Source organism: Arvicola amphibius, chromosome 7 (genome assembly GCF_903992535.2).
Source record: "Arvicola amphibius chromosome 7, mArvAmp1.2, whole genome shotgun sequence".
Classification (NCBI taxonomy): Eukaryota; Metazoa; Chordata; class Mammalia; order Rodentia; family Cricetidae; genus Arvicola; species Arvicola amphibius.
Genome location: NC_052053.1, coordinates 107,283,118 through 107,300,182, shown reverse-complemented (window position 1 = coordinate 107,300,182; position 17,065 = coordinate 107,283,118). Strand labels below are relative to the sequence as shown.

General features: G+C 43.0%; 1 protein-coding gene and 1 long non-coding RNA gene across 3 annotated transcripts in view; one reads left to right on the top strand and one right to left on the bottom strand.

The window, feature by feature from the left end:
• Positions 1-760: 760 nt before the first annotated feature.
• LOC121677261 lies at positions 761-6,572 on the bottom strand. 2 transcript variants are annotated; one of them, XR_006020849.1, is made up of 3 exons: positions 6,394-6,572; positions 5,446-5,496; positions 761-2,505 (listed from the first exon to the last, which is right to left on the bottom strand). It is a non-coding gene; the product is annotated as an uncharacterized LOC121677261 (long non-coding RNA). The 2 variants fall into 2 exon arrangements; XR_006020848.1 differs by having other exon boundaries at positions 761-5,496.
• Positions 6,573-6,887: 315 nt separating this feature from the next.
• The window catches only part of Arid4a (AT-rich interaction domain 4A), a 69,297-nt gene continuing 59,119 nt past the window's right edge, over positions 6,888-17,065 (top strand). Inside the window, exons 1-5 of the mRNA XM_038336063.1 lie at positions 6,888-7,136; positions 8,081-8,138; positions 10,093-10,203; positions 12,797-12,862; positions 14,124-14,214. Coding sequence (XP_038191991.1) covers positions 8,133-8,138; positions 10,093-10,203; positions 12,797-12,862; positions 14,124-14,214 — 274 coding nt within the window. The 5' untranslated portion in view covers positions 6,888-7,136; positions 8,081-8,132. The remainder of the gene's footprint in view (positions 7,137-8,080; positions 8,139-10,092; positions 10,204-12,796; positions 12,863-14,123; positions 14,215-17,065) is intronic.

Below are 17,065 nucleotides of genomic sequence, written 5' to 3'. Positions count from 1 at the left end.
TGCTTTTACACCCGAATGCATGAAGTTAAAGAGGCAGCTCTGGGATGGTTTCCAGTGAAAGACCCTAGTAGCCTCGGGAATATATGGCCTCTGACAACAAGGGACATAATTCTTCAGAACAGGCTTCTCAGGTTCTGGTCTACATTTTATCTTTGCTAGTATGCTTTTTATAATTTTCCTCTAATCAGGCCTGCAACCACTAAATAGTAAAGAATTGCATACATCTAGCCAACAGGGAATGGGTACCAAATCCCTATAACACCTCTGAACACATGAGGACAGAGAAGGAAAGAGGATGAACTTTTGCTCTATCCATTACTAGCCACACCCTCTTGGGGATGTTTTAAGTTCCTTAGTCTTAGAGGATCAGAGCTAGATATCTCAGCATCGGGACACCAGTATAAGGCCATCCTAGACCAGAGACCGCAGGGAACTGGAGCTACTGCTTTGGCCTCTGTGGCCAAGTTCCTTGTCCGACTCATCCAAACATACTCACACATTTCCAGCCCACCATGACACTGTAGAAGTCCAACCTGTATAAACTACTTGGGCAAGTCCTGGGGTTCTAGGAAGTGGTCAGGCCCCTCTTCTGGTTCCTGGGACTTACCAGGTTCTGATGTACATCAGGGGTCTCTGCCCTGGCACAACAGGATGGGCACCATGACTCACACCATCACCAAAAAATAACCATCACCAAATCCCAGGCAGAACCACCAAGAAATGTGGAATTCTGAACAAAGAGACGGGACACGAAGGCATCTTCAGTTAAACAGTTTTTATTTGTGGTTGCACAGATTAGACTGAACTGTTTACAGCCTTTTGCATGATATTTGTTTCTTTACCTCCTATATGTGGCAAAATATAATTTCATTGGCTATTTTAAAACCATAGGAAACTCTGAAAGAGCTACAATGTAGAGGAAGCAAGGGCTAACGTACAAGGTCACAAACAGGTATTTTGGCAGAGACCACATGGTGGTCTCCTTGTGCTTCCTCTAAGCTCTACAGGAAGGCTAGTTAGCATGTGCTGAGAATAAGTGACTGTCGAGTGCTCAGCTCTAACAGCACATCCACATAACCACTTCAAGGCTCAGGGCACATCACAGAAGAGGCAGAAAGAATGTAAGCCCCAGAGGAAGCCAAGAGATAATGGAACACTGACCTGGTGCTGTACCCTTAACTCATGAAAGCTAAGATTATCTGTACTCAATATCTGAACAGGATTGGGTCTGTCAACATCCTGTTAAGGGAGAGGGTCTCGTGGGGTCTAGTTCCTCCCTGAGTATTTATAAAGAGTTAACACCTAATAGAGGGAGAAACATTTTCTTCAGGAGTGTACAGTCACTGGTAGGGTGCCCATATACTTGTCAGCAAAGCCAAGGAAACTTACTGAATGGGAGAGGAAAAACCCTTGACCGTAGAGGGCAAATGCTCCATAGGATTGTGGTGTGCAGCTAAGTCTTGCAACGCTGACAACACAGGCCTCCTAACTTTCCTGACCTCGTCTTTTGCCAGGCATCCTTTCCCAACCGGTCTACCACCACCCGAAACAGCTTTTTTTCAATCACTCTTGCTCACAATCTTCCATTTAAGCCCTAGGTCCTGCTTACTTAAAGGAATGTTTCTTCAACGTCTCTAGAGCTGACTGTACACTGTATACTGAACATGCACTGATCTTTCTTTCACCAGGAGCCATTATTTAAATCCTTAAAAATAACCAGCTGGGCATGATGGTGCACGCCTTTCATCCCAGCACTCAGAAGGCTGCGGCAGTTCCAGGACATCCAGGGCTACACAGACAAATAATGTCTCGGAAAACAAAAAAAGAAAAAACTCTAATTGTTTAAATCTTTTGAAGTATTCAGATTAACTCTCCTTGTTTAATTATGTTATTTATTTTATTCACACTAAGCTTCCTAAGGAGAACTCTTTGGACAAATGTCATTAAGTAACCCAGATCTGCTTTAATCCCTACCCTGTAATATGCTGTTATTCTAGTTCGAATTACTTGTGAGTGAAAACTCTCATACATGTGGTCATAAAACCAACAGCAAAGTCCAACAGGGCAAAAGATCATCTGTGTAGATTCTAGAAAGAATGCTTTAAAATTACCAACATTAGCACCTGTTCTGGCTTTTGAGCCTAGAGCCTTGTGTATGCCAGGTAAAGCACTCTTACAATTAACACTGACATCCCTGGTGCCCAAAATAAAAGTCTGATTAAAATTATGTAATCCCCTACAAAACTCAATCTTTTGGGAAGCAGCTATATTCAACCCAGTTGAATCAAATCTACTTCTCAACATATACGATTTTCTACAAATAAACTGTCTTCCAAAAAGTTACACAAGTAAGCACACGCATACACATATAACATGGCCAACCTCACTCACTTAAGGATGAAGTAAAATTACAAACCAGAACCAGAGCTTTTCAGTACAGGTAACAAATCCTAGGTCTCCTGGAGCCGAAGCACCTGGGTTTTCCCCACAAAAGTCAGGGCAATTCTGAAAGACAAAGCGCATTTTGAGCATGTTTCACCTTCGACCCAGAACATACACTGTTACTTTAAAAATTATTTTGCCTATGAACTCTCTTCACCAATACAAACTTTCTACATCATGCTTTTTTAAATGAAGAGTAAAAAAATCAAGCAAAACACACAATGTTCAGTGTCCTGTGATAAAAATATTAATTGAAAGTGGAAGCAAGGAATCATGGGGTATGTACAGGAATAGCTCCCACTACTTTGGATGCCATGGCAGGAGGTCCTCTGAGCCCTAGAATTTTGAGACTGGCCTCAGGAAAAAGTGAAACCCTATCACAATTAACAAAACCAAAAACAAAACAAAAAAAACCAAAAAACCCCCCAGCAATTGTAACGACGTGAGTGGGCAAACAATAACTAAATATCCAGGGCCAAGGAGATGATTTTGCAGGAAGGGGCTGCTAAGCCTGATGACTGAGATTCAGCCTTGGTGCCTACAAGGATGGAGATGGAGAGAACCGACTCTCCCAAAGCTATCCTCTGACCACCCAAATATGATGGCACATGCACACCATTCCCTGAAATAAATTCTTAAAAAGCGTAAAAGCGTCCTAACCTATTATTTCAGTAAGAATACCACACAGGGCAGCTAATTACATTCTCACTGGAATCTCTAAACGTCTTTCAAATCAGTTTATCCAGAGTTATTTCTTTCATTTACACATGACACAATGATCCAGTAAGGTCTGGGGCAAGCATGTTGATACATTCTTTTTTTGTTTGTTTCTGAGACAAGATCTCATTAGGTAGCCTAGAATGGCCTCATGGCCCTAGTCTCCAAAGTGCTGGAACTAAAGGGTTTCATTACCAGGCCCAGCTGATATATTCTTAACTGGGTTTTCTCTATCTTCATACTGTGTGTGAAGTGTATGACTCCAAGAACACGAGGCACCGAGGTCCAAAGAATGATGTCAGGGGTCTTTTGTATCACTGTTTACTGTGTGTGAGACAGGCTTTCTGACTAGAACTTTAAGCACATTGACTGGCTACACTGGCAGGCCATCAAGGCCTCAGGGATCATCTTGCCTAGTCACTGAGCAATGGAGTTACAGGCATGCTCAACACACAGCTCTGTATATGCACACTGGGGATCTGAACCAAGGTTCTCATGCTTGTCCTGTATGACTCACCCACTAGGCCATCTTCCCAGCCCCCAATCCATATAGTATTAACAATCAAAAAAACAGTTAAATTGTAAGATTGAAAATTTGATGATCAAGAGAAGATGTGAAAACATTTTCAGAATTACTGTTAGATACAGTATCTTATTGTTCCATATATTTTTATACAAATATACATATAGTTCATGTTTATACACATGTACTAGGTGCAAAATAATCAAGAGTGATTAATACAGCTGTTACCCCTAGCAAACAGCTAACGAGTGTCAAGAAAGTGGGTGAGAAGTATGTTAATGGTCCTATAAGGCTACCAGAGCCCTGAGGGGAACCTACTCTTTGTGCGGAAACATTAAGGAAGCCTCTAAGGTAGTAACTAGTTTTTGTATACCCTGTCAGTTTCTGGGTAGCAAAATGTTTGAATGTAGTAACATCTCATGTACTCTAAAATGAAAAATTAGAAACTTTTAGAGATTATTCTTATGGTCCAAGAAATAATTTCCAGTTTACTGTTTGTACAGCATGAAGATTATGACATTTGTAGGGATAACAATTGCAGAGCTAGCTAGTAGGGAAGCTGAGGTGGGAAAGACTTCTGGGTTTAGGAGTACTGGGCCAGCTCAGGGAACAGAGGGAAACCTGGCCTAAGTAGGGAGGAATAAATAGAAGACTGAAGAGATTTTTTTGCATTCTCACTTCTGAAAATCTATTCCAAAGAAGAGCCAGGGTTGTCAAAGAAAACCAAGAAGCCTCAAAATTTTAGCCATTGATATTAGTTTTTAGGCATTAACATTATGTAAAACTCAAGGCTTGACACAGCTACTACAGAAAAAGAAACAGGGAAGCTCTCACAAATTAAGGTGCATCAGCTGACGACATCTCACTGGAAGTCACCTGCCTGTCATACTGCCTGTCCATGGGCCTGCATCCAGTCCCAGCACAACCAAAACTTTAAGGCATGATTCATCTATCCCAGATATCCATGGAATGTGCTTTATAGGCAAACTACTTCTGAGGTTCCTAATTTTTTTCTTAATAAAAAGTAAGTAACAATATGAACACAACTGTATATTTAAAAATAAAATCATTTTAAAAATCATTCCGAATCCTATGAATAGAGAATAAACTTTAATAATTTGGTGGAGAAACTACAAGAGATTTTTACTTTAGCATTAATTTTCAAATGTACAATAGAGTAAATCATGTATCTCTAAAACTGAATAGCGGAATTATCTGTGGGTGATTACCACCAGGGAGGATCAAAAGTACAAAACAGAATAACCACAACAGAAAACCAAAAACCTTCACTCCTAAACACTCACTAATAGGACCTTTCTCGAAAGACTTTTCAAGAGAATATTCAGATTCTGACTTAAAACCCTGAATGTTTATAATGAAGTCTGTTTATAACAGCTGGGCACAGTGACATGGTCAGGCTGAGGCAGGGAGATCAGGTCAAGGTCATTCTTGGCTACTTGGCTACTTCAAGGCCACAGCAAGATCCAGACCAGTTTGGACTACCAAAATCCTGTCTCAAAAAAACCAAAGTTCAGAAAGACACCAGGAAAAGATGAACCTAAATACCTAGGATGGCTTTATCTCTGGATTTCATTCTGGTCTAACATCAGGAAGCTATATTAAACCAACTCGTTTGAAAGCCTGAACTAACAAAACCTTCCGACAACCACTCTTATTCTAGATTTTTGTGGTAGTCTACAGAAAACCTTCTCAGCACACCCACTTTCCCAATTCACAAAAATTCAATATACATCAATACTCACTCCCCTGTGGTACTCTGGGTGTCACGGAGGTCTGTTGTCTTCAGCATAACTCTAGAAGAACAGAAATCCTCAGTGAATGGTTACTCGCTCTAGTTTTGAACATCACCAAAAACAAGCAGTAAGACTTAAAACAGTCACGACTAGAGCTCTTAGGAAAACGACCAAAATACACTTGACAGCCTTAATAAATTTGAGAAAAATGGGTCATCAATAAAAAGTTGGTCTGGCTTTACTTAAGATGTTCTTTATTGGTCAAACTTAGTGTGATTAACATTTTAGTGTACAAGCTATTACTAGTAATCCCAACAGTTAAATTTTTTTCTCATTTATCCAGACAAGGTGCTGACGAATAAGTCCACGTCTGTCGGGTCAGGAGAATCCTTTCATCTAAGAAAATTTCGGTCCTTCCAGAACCACTCTTACTCAAAAACAAACAAACAAACAAACAAAACCCCAAAACCCATAGCGTAGGGCTCATGTAGTGACAAGAGGCGCGTGTCACAGCAGCAGCGTCTGTCCTGGAAGGTACATTCCTCAGCATTCCGAAAGCCAGAACTTCCACGTTTCCTCATAGTTTCAGAGTTAGAGGAAATACCTTTACCCCCTACGCAGGACGTTTCTAGAAACCACACCTCCTCCGTCTCAAACAGGGAGGCTGCCCTTGGGTCCCTGGTGACTAAAGACCGCATGTCAGTTTCCAAACGCATTTCAAAGGGAGGAAAAGCTTGTTCCGGGGGACGATGTCGGTCAACTTCGCCACCCGGAGAAACGGGGCGCAAAGGATCGGCTCAGAAAGCCACACGTGTTCCCCCGGCCTCGCCCCCTTCCTCCACCCCCCCATCCCTGCTGCACCGCCGGACAGACTCTCCCAAGGCTGCCCTCATTTCCGGTGCTCCCGGAGCTGCGCCACCCCCGAGGCCACCGGACACCCTGGAACCTTCTACAGACCTTTCGGAGGGCTTCGCGGCTCCATTACCCTTCGCTAGGCGTTGTTCTGGAGAGAATGGTGAGCCGGTGCCGTAGAGACACAAACCTACCGGACAGAGTCCGCTTCCTCGCCTCCAGACACAGAAAATGGGATAGACCTGCGGCCGCTGCTGCCGGGACAAAATGGCGCCGGGAAACCGGCTAAGCGCAGGCGCCTAGGGAAGACCCGGCTCCGCCCCCGAGCAAAACCCTGGCTGCAGTTCTGGATTCCGTTTCCATGGGACACGCCACCGCCCAATCCTCGTGCGGAACTGCTCTTCCTGACCCCTCTGTTCTCCAATCAGTGCTCAGTCAAGCACATCCGGAGTCGGCTCTTCCAATCACTTTTCCGGGCTCTCTTACTCAATCCCCTCTCCTCCAATAACGTGAGCGTCCGGACCCAGCCAATCAGAAGTGGACGATGTCCTACCTGCTGTTTTCCGCACCAATCATGGAAGTTTCACAGCCATATCCAATGAGAAAGGCAGACAGCGAGCTCCAATCCGAAGCTCTTCGGCGTCATGAGCAGCCAATAGGAGTTCGTGTAGAAGCGAGTCTGCTCAACAGCTTGTTATTTGGTGGATTGTGGCAGTAAATCGGGGCGAGTGGGGAACCCGGCGCAGGAACTGCCGCTGCGGCCGGGAGCGGCGCTTCCCGGACGGGGGCCCACGGCGGTCGGTAGGGCGGCGGACTGGAGAGCTGACAGCGCGCTGCACTCGCAGTAGGTGTGTGGGCAACGGGGCAGCGGGGGCCGCTGAATGGGCGAAGCGGCGGGAGCAGCTGCTGCTGTGATGGGGTCCCGGTGCAGTTGGGAGCTCCGCAGGCGGGGAGGGGGATGCAGGGCGGGCCGTGCCCGGAGTACCGGGCAGCGATCGGGTTCGGGAGCCGAGGCAGCAACTGCGGACACCGCCGCCTCGCTCGCCTCCCCGGGAAAATGGCTGTGGGGCTGGCCGCGCCGCTAAGTTTGCTCCAGGAGGAGCGGGCTGCCGGGGGGAACCGGCTCCCCAACTCCGCTGCGTGTCCTCGGCGGGGAACCGCGGCAGGACCGCGGGGGCTCGGGGCCCGCGCTTCTCCCGGACTGTACAAAAAAGTTGAGGCGGGCGCGGGAGGAGGCGGCCGCTGCGGCGGTGCGGCTCGCTCCCCTCCCACACCCTGTCCGGCCACCTCCCCGCCCCGCGCCTCCCCCGCCGGGTCCCCCCGCGCCGGCTGCCGCACGCAGGCCGCCGCCTCTGCCCCCCGGGTGAAGGAGCGCTTCTCCTTCCTGACATGGTGCAGAGCGGAGGCTGGAGAGCAATGGCGCCGTGACACTCCGTTGCCGCCGCCGCGGGCCGGGCCGGGGCGGGCCAAGGGGGCCGAGCAGCGGAGGCGGGGCGCGCGCTAGAGTCGGGGCCCGGCGGGGCGCGGACTCGCGAGGCCGGGGAGCGGGGTTCCGAGTGGCCCGCGAGGCGGGGGTGCGGTGGGCTGTCCGGCGGCGCAGGGGCGGGACACGCTGCCCTTTGGCGCGCGTGGGGCTCTGCTCCCTGCCCGCTGCGCAGTGGCCGCCCGACGGGGGTCTGCCCCCGGGCAGCGGTGCTCAGCCCCTCCCCGCCGGCATTTGTTTACTTTCTTTCCCCGTCGCACCCCGCCTCGGACTTATCCTCTGCCTCTCTTTTGCCTGCCTGGGCTCTAGGGACTGGGAAGAGAACTCGTGGAAGCTGGAACCCCACAGGTCACCAGTCAAGATGAAGGTAAGTGGAGCCAACTCTTCGCAGCCGTGTGCCCTGGACGATGCCAGTCGCGAGGCGGCTGCTGTGGAATGGCAGCTTTTTGTGAACTCGAAATTGATTTCTCTACTAAGCAGCAGTTTCAGGAAAATGACGTGTGAATGGGTGGTGTGTGTGTATGCAGGCTGTTTAGCCCTCCCTTTAGCAGTTAGCACTTTGGAAAAGGTTGGTGCAGCCTTTTCGATTCTCAAACACTTCCTGTGTTGGCAGCACCTTTCTAGAAGTAAAGCTTTTGTCCTGCTCTGGTTTCTTGGAGTCTTTTTGTTTTGCTCTTGCTTTCTTTAAAAAAAAAAAAAAAAAAAACTTCCCCCTTTCCACAGCCAGTGCCATTTTCTAAAAGAAATGATGTGTATTTTGAGTAAGGGAGATAGTTCTGGATATCTCTTCTTCAGATGAAGTAAACTGAGGTGAAGGCAGTGTTGAACCTGATTAGTTCAGTCCTCATAGTATACATCGTAAAACATGCATTCCATGGATAATTTTTTGAAGCTTCCTAGTCTTACAAACGTCGCTGTCTGCTTGTTTGAAGGGAAAGGAAGCTTTCCTAACATTAGGATTCTGTGGCCCTTGGCTGTTTCTGGTCAGATACTTAACTTGCCAAAAAGTATTCCTCTTCAGCTTGTATTCTTTTTAAGTGGACTGATGTCTCAAAGTACTTGATCTATATTGTTCTTACTGTTCTGTGTGCATATGTATGTTACATATAGGAAATATGTAGTTGTTTTTGTTTCGGTTATTGGAGACTGTCCTGTAGCCCTGACTGGCATGGAACTCGGGAGCCTCCTTCCTCTCTTCAAGGGCTGGAATAATAGGCATACACAACATACCTGATTGTTAAAATATCTTACTTTGTGAAATTCTCAAACTTTCTCTCATGCTCTTGTTTTGGAGCGACAGAACTTCCTTTATTATTGCTTGAGAAAATGAAAAATTGTTTCCGACTTAAAAATATTTGGCTAAAGTCTACGTTAATTTTTTTGCACTTACAACTTGAATTGAATTGTATAAATACATACAGCTTTTGAAATCAGTAAAATGACAGCCCAAGACAGCAATCATCTGTTACTGTCAAGGAATTGTAAATAGAAGTTTCTCACATGTTTCAATGTATAATTCTGATCATGACCAGTTTTTTGTAAGTGGGCGTTTCTTACTAAAATCTCCTTTTTAAGTATATTGAGAAGATTAATATTGTAAACTGGGTATGGTTACGGTCTTTAGCTATCAGTTTATAAATTCATTCATTAGTTGAATTCAGACTTAAAGCCTTTCAGATTGACAACCTCCACCCAGTGCATTTTCTGGAAGAGTTTGCTTGCTCTCTTGTCTTTAGAGATACACTGTATCAAAAGATACTGCCTTAGCCAGGCTTGGTGGCCCTGGCTTGTCCCCAGATTTAGGAGTTAGAGACAGCCTGCACCTTGTCTCAAAAGCCCAAAGCAAGCAAGCAGAAGATGTCACCTTCATGAAGTTGTCTCAATGAATGTTTAATTATGTTTGTTAATATTAATTTTATAGCAATATTTCTTTTAAAACAGAATTACCTTGAGGCCCCAAATTAAAAAAAATGAGACTTTTAATATAAATACATTCCTTCTGTTTTCTTATCTTTCTGTTTCCTATATATGTATATATTAAATTGTAACATTTTGCAAAATATCTGAAAAAAAATCGTTTTTTTTCCTACCGGCAGTTTTCAAGTGCAACTTTAAACATTTTACAGCATGTGGAAATGAATATATAAAATGAAATAGTGTTAATAAGGTGTCTGCTTTCGGAATATTCCCTGAATTACCGCTGTTATTAATAAGCAAGTAATTTTAATGTTCCAGTGACTTTAAATGTAGACCCTTTGATGCTGTTGGCGGCTGGGATGGGGAGAACAGTAGTGACATCAGGATTTCCATTCTTTCCTCAGGCGGCAGATGAGCCTGCCTACCTGACAGTGGGAACTGATGTCAGTGCTAAGTACCGAGGAGCCTTCTGTGAGGCGAAGATCAAGACTGTGAAAAGGCTGGTGAAAGTCAAGGTAAAACCCTGCAGACTCTTGAGACAGCCAAGACTTTCATTGTTGTTGTCCCTAGAAAATAGACAGGTTTATTTGGTGTGCTGTGAGTGACAGAAGGCTGGACTCCTGTCGAGAGTCACTCCTGTCATGCAGGAGTTTCTTTAAGGACATTGAAGAGATTGCAGTTTATCAGTCTTTCTGTTGAATCAGTGCTGCGAGCAAGCGCCATTATATACTGAACTTACAAAGTGTATTAAGAATTGAAAACTGAATTGATTCCGAAATATCAAAACACAAGGTGGGATGCCTTTGTTGTCTGAATTGTTCCTGTTCGTGGTAATGCTCTTATGCATTGGTCTCTCCCTTTTCTTAAATCAGTGATTAGGAAGAACAGTATAGTAAAATTATGTTTTCAAGATAATGATCAAAATAATTCCAGGAGTTGAGGGTGTGTGTGTGTCTGTCTGTCAGTCTGTCTCTCCGTCACTCTGTCTGTGCCTTTTTTAGACAAATTCTGGTGATCATCTTGCCTTTGCATCCTGAATACTAATGAGCCATGATGAGCCACTATGCCTGACCAAAAGGTTGATTTTTAAGACCAGACCACAAAAGTTAATGTATTCCTGTATAGAATTTGGAAATATAGAAGGAAATATACAAAAGACAGGTGAATAAATACCTGCAATTTTTCAGAAATCTGCTAACATATTTTGTTTTTCTGTAGAAAATTTTCCAATCTATATTTTTTACTTTTTTGAGATGGGGTCTTAGGTAGCCCAGAATGACCTCAAACTCCCTAAGTACCTGGGAATGACTTTGAACTTGATCCTCTTGCTTCCACCCTCAAGAATTGGAGGCATAAGGCCCCACACCTGGTTTTTATGGTGCCGAGAATAGAACTCACAGCCTCACTCATGCCAGGCTCCTTTTACCACCTGAGCAATAGCCCCAGTCTGTTGTTCTCAATGCCCTTCTAATGGGAATCCAAGAATATCTGTGTGTAGAAATATTTTGAGCATTCTAGAGCCATAAAATATAGTTTAAGAAAGTCCTTGCTAGCACTCCAACTATTTTCTTTTATTTCTTAAAGATTTATTTATTTATTATGTATAAAGTGTTCTGCTTGCATGCCAGAGGAGGGCACCAAATCTCATTACATGGTTGTGAGCCACCATGTGGTTGCTAGGAATTGAACTCAGGACCTCTGGAAGAGCAGCTGGAGTTCTTAACCTCTGAGCCATCTCTCCAGCCCCCAGATATTTTCTGTAGGCTTCCATATTCTGTTGTAACTGTCATAACATTATTATTACTATTACTGTATCATGTATTACAGTTTGTTCTATGCCTTATTCAGTTACATCTCTGCTTTCTTATCAGAGTTAAATACCATAAGAAGCAGAAGACATCTTAAGAGTTTCTGCTCCTGATTCTTACAGTAGTACTTCGTATCTGTGATCACTTAGTTCGTTGAGTGTGTAAGTGAATGAATGGATGAACAAATGAACGAGCTAGAACATTGATTCTCCAATTGTGGCTCCTAGAGCAGGAGCATTAACCCTCCTAGGAACTCGTTCACGATGCAGGTTCTCAGGGCTGTATCTCAAAGCTTCTAAGTGGAACCATCTGCGGTAGTTTCTGCCCAGTCTTAGGGTTGGGAACGTGTCTGCCTCATGCAGGCAACAGACCCAGCTATAGATCCACTAGTGATACTTGATAGTTGGGTGCCAATTGATCTTTATTTCTTCTTCATTTCCTATAGCCTTTTAACTGTGTAAACCATAAAATTGGACACTGAATATTTGAGAATCTTTGACAGTTTTAACCTTTACAAAATCATTGTGACTCTCAGTTCATCTAAAATAATTCAGTGATTGTTTTAGGGAGGCTCATAGTACACTGCTACCTAGAATTTGAGTTACTTAGGGAATTGCTCTGCTGTGGCCTTTCCTTGTACGCTTGGGAGCTGTGAGGAGCAAGAGTGTTGGAAAGGAATGCTTATTAGTGACTGAATTGTTTCTGAGTATCATAAGAAGTTTGTTTGTTTTGTTTTGTTTGTTTTTTGAGACAGGGTTTTTCTGTGTGTAGTTCTCTGTGCTGTCCTAGAACTCACTCTGCAGACCAGGCTGGACTCAAACTCACAGAGATCTGCCTGCCTCTCTCCGCCTCCCATGTACTGTGATTAAAGGCATGCCACACCAGGCCTAACCTCATAAGGCTTAAGGACCATGAGAGCTGTTTTTAAGTAGGCAATTCAAAGTGAAGGGTTTTAAAAATATTTTGTGACAATCAGAACCTTTTATGACTTGATACAATACACTAGAAAAAGCTTTACATCTTTCTAGTGTCACTGGTTATAAATTTCTAGTTTGTTCATTTGGCAAGCAGTTATTCAATGGCCGTAATATGCACTGCCACTTGCTGACTACAGGGGTAGTAATGAAAGAGGGCTCCAGCCCTCAAGGAGCCCACAGTTAATGAGAAAGAAAACGAACACAAATACAAGACATTGTAATAACTGTTACACCAGAGGAAACCACAGGGTATTAAGGAGGCATCTGCAGTGTTACTACAGAGGCATTGTTCAAAAAGTAACTGATATTGTTTTGTTTTCCAGGTATTGTTGAAACAGGATAACACAACACAGTTGGTGCAAGATGACCAAGTAAAGGGTCCCTTAAGAGTACGTATGTCGAAATAGTTCAGAATTAGAAATAATGAAAAACAGACAAATGCCATAGTTTATTAAACTTTTCATTTGTACATATACTTATGTTTTTATATAAATGTTTAATCAGAAAGCGAAATACAAATGATACAATAGTGTAAATTATGATACTGCAATGATTGTATCTTTTAAGAGCATCAGACATAGCTGGATAACATATTTATTTAATTTGTTTTTGTTTTGTTTTTAATATGGTCTCATAGCCCAGGCTGTCCTAATACTCTGTAGCGCAGACTCTGCCTCCTGAGTGCTGGGATTGCAGGTGTATAACACTGTGCTTGGCTGACAGAGCAGTTTCATACATATGTTAGGATATGCTTTTGCTTACCTTTTGGTTTGAGATCATGGACTGATTATAAACATACATATGCATATATAGTTTGTTTGTTTTGAGACAGGGTCTCACTGTGTAGCCCTGGTTAGCCTGGTACTCAGTCTGTAGAACAGACTGGACTTGAACTCACAGAGAGATCTACCTGTAGGGGTGTGCATGCTCAGCTTGAATATATTCTTTGTGTGGTTTTTTTTTTTGTTTTGTTTTGTTTTTTACAACTGTTGCAATATTTAAGACGATGCCTGTGACATGCCATATATCATAAACTTTTCTTCTGGCTTACCAGATAAAATATGCTTGTTTTATTATTCAATTTAATGAATAACTATATTGTGTTTTCCATCCATTTCTGACTGTATGTAGTGAATCTTTGTTATGTCAAAGTACCACTTTGGTTAATAACCTGAAATACAGAGGTCTGGAAGCTGAAAGAAGTTTAACTGGTCCATTCCTCCCCCGCCCCCCTCTCTAACTTAACCCTTTATCTAAAAGGTTTCTAGATATAAGTGTTGAATTCCATACTCAATATTTTGGTGAAAGAAAATAAAGTATTTTTATCGTCTTATGGTTTGACCTTTGTTATAGTTAAGCTTATTGAAAATTATACAATATGGCAAACAAACTCTGAAGATTTTTAGTCAGGATTTGAATCCTAAGTTCTGCAAATTATCTTTTTAATTTGTAAAATACAAGCATCAAGTCTCTTACTTACGCCAAAGAACTTGGCTCGGATTGCATAATAAAGATATGAGTATTCTAGCTGTTAATTCTCCTTTATTCTAGCTTATGCGCTTATCAAAAGTTTCTTACTCATGTAGTTGGTGGGAATGGTTTGAACTGTGTGTTTACATCTTCTAAGAAAATTTGGGTTTCCTGTTTTAGGTCGGAGCTATTGTTGAAACAAGGACATCTGATGGATCCTTCCAGGAAGCTATTATCAGCAAGTTGACAGATGCTAGTTGGTATACCGTGGGTAAGTAGTGACTTTTCACATGGCATTCATTGGAGGCGTGCATACCTCTTCCTTATACATACACTGATGTGTGTGTTGACAGAGAGCATGCGTGCTTTCCCGTGAACTTACTGCATATAGCTAGCTAAAATTGTAGTGATGTTCAGCTGGGGACACTTAGCTTGGGCATTTATACTTTTTATCTAAGAGTACTTCTGTTGTGGCCTACTTGAACATTATGCCTTCCAGAAAGTCTGATAGTTTTCATTCCATGAGACAGTATTATAGTGTTATTTCTGTAATTGTGGTCAGGACTGAACAGGAGTCGCTGCCACTTGTGGCACTGAAGATGATGTAGGTGTTAGAGCAGAATGTGAAGGTGGAACGAGATCAGCTAGACAGTCATGCCTAGTGCTCGTAGCCTTGTGTTTGATCTGTACAGTGCATTCTCCTACTGTTAATGTGAGTTCACTTATCCGTCTGTGTCTAAACTTTTGCTGGCTTTGCAAAACGTTAGTGAGGGGATCAGGAGGTAACTGGATGGTTAAGAGCACAGGCTGCTCTTCCAGAGGTCCCAAGTTCAATTCCCAGCACCTGCATGGCAGCTCACAGTTGTCTTTGGGATCTGATGCTCTCTTCTGAGGTGCAGGTGTACATGCAAACAAAGCACAGATAAAATACATTAAAAAAAAAAAGTTAGTGAGCCGGGAGTGGTGGCTAATGGCTTTAGTCCCAGTGTTCAGAGGCTGGGCCAGATGGGTTTTTATGATTGGAAGGCCAGCCTGGTCTACATAGTGAGTTTCATTCCAGGCAAGGCTACATAGTGAGACCCTATGAGTATGATAGTCCATTCCTGTAATCCCAGCACTCAAGAGGCAAGAAGATCTGGAGTTGGAGGCAGTCCTTGGATACATACTGAGTTTGAAACCAGCCTGGGGTACATGAGACCCTGTCTCAAAGCAGAACTAAAATCTTTTAGCGAGAAGCAACAGGTGGCACAATACCATGTAAACTAAAACTTAGAAGTTGCCTTGAGGTACTGAGGTTATACTGAGTGGACTAGCTGTAGTGGTGTTTCTAGTCTCTTAGTATTCTGGGAGTAAGCACATAGGTGGACTGTACCCAAGATGTTCATAACCTTGCTGGTTCTTAAATATCTAGCTTGGTGTAGTATTATAGTGTTATAGTTTCCTTACTTAGTTAGATATATTTTTTTGGTTTAATTAATTTACTCTTTCCAAGTACTTTTTTCAAAGGTTTTAATTCTTTTTTGACTTCCTAAACATGGTGGTTCATGTGGTACTGTAATTCTCAAGATGTTTTTCATTGCACTGAGTTGTTAGTATTAATAGATTTTTGTTTTGTTTTGTTTTGGTTAGGTTTGGTTATTGGTTTTTCCAGAGAGGGTTTCTTTGTAGCTATGGAGCCTGTCCTGAAACTCACTCTGTAGCCGAGGCTGGCCTTGACCTCACAGAGATCCATCTGTCTCTGCCTCCTGAGTGGTAGGATTAAATGCATGCACCACCGCCTGGCATTATTGATAGTTTTTAAGGATTTAAGACTGTGAGAGATGGAGTTGGTAGATCTGTGCTATAATAAGCAAGGCACTAACGAAGGCTAAAGGGTTGGTAGATGCAGAGTTAGTGTGAGATTATATGATAAGTACTCAGATCCTGATCAGTCCTCCGTGGCACTCATTGCCAAAGCTGCAGTCATGATCTGTATTAAGCCTTACTTAAAGTCATGCACCACCACCACCTTGTTTTCTAATATTGAACTGTATGTAGTCTCAGCTCATCTGGTGTTTTGTTTTAAAACCAGAGTCTCAGACTGGAGAAATGGCTCAGAGTTTAAGAGCACTGCCTGCTCTTCCAGAGGACCCAAGTTCAAGTCCCAGCAACCACATGGTGGCTCACAATCATCTAGAATGAGATTTAATCCCTCTTGTAGCATGTAGGTAGAACACTGTATACTAAATAAATCTAAAATAAGACAAAACAAAACCAGAGTCTCATTGTGTAGTCCAGGCTGCCCTAAAACTCACAATCCTGACATTTTGTTTGTTTCTGGGGAACGTTAGAAATATTTCTCACCAGCTATGATGGCTCATGTGTAGTACTTGGGAAGCTGAAGCGTGATGCTCCCTCCCCTCAGATAGTTTCCTTCTGCTTTCTTGTTATCCACAGCCCACCACCTTCTCTTTCTGCCTTCCCTTAAGCTCCTCTCTTTTCCTCTCATCGATCTCTTTATAGTTTCATCACACATACACATGCACAGCACATTATATATATTTGGAGTCTAGGTTTCTTCCATATATAAGAGAAAAAAATACAGTATTTGTCTTTCTGAGTCTGGCATATTTCCCTTAACATAATGACTTCTAGTTCCATCCATTTAACCTATAGATGCCATTATTTTAATTTTCTTTCTGATTACGTGAAATCTTGTTGTCTGTGTACCACATTTTAGTACACCTAGGCTGTCTAATTTCCTAGCTTAAGTGACTGTTCTGCAGTGAGGATGGATGTGCCAAGTGTCTGTCTGGTATGTTGGCTTAAATCCCTCCAGGTCCAGGAGTGACACAGTTGGATCACTGGGTAGTTCCCTTTCAGTTTCTCTGACTTCCATAGTGGCTGAACAAGTTTGTTCTCTCCACCCTCATTCTCCTCCCAGTGTCTAAAGGTTCTTCTTTCCCTGTGTGCTTGCCAGAATTTGTTAGTTTGTTTAAGATGACAGCCATTCTGACTGGGCTGAGATAGAGTCTCAAAGCAGATTTAATCCACATTTCCCTGATGGCTGAGGGTACTGAATACTTTCCCAACTATTTCTTGGCTGTTTGTAGTTTTTTTTAATTTTTTTTTTTCAGAACATT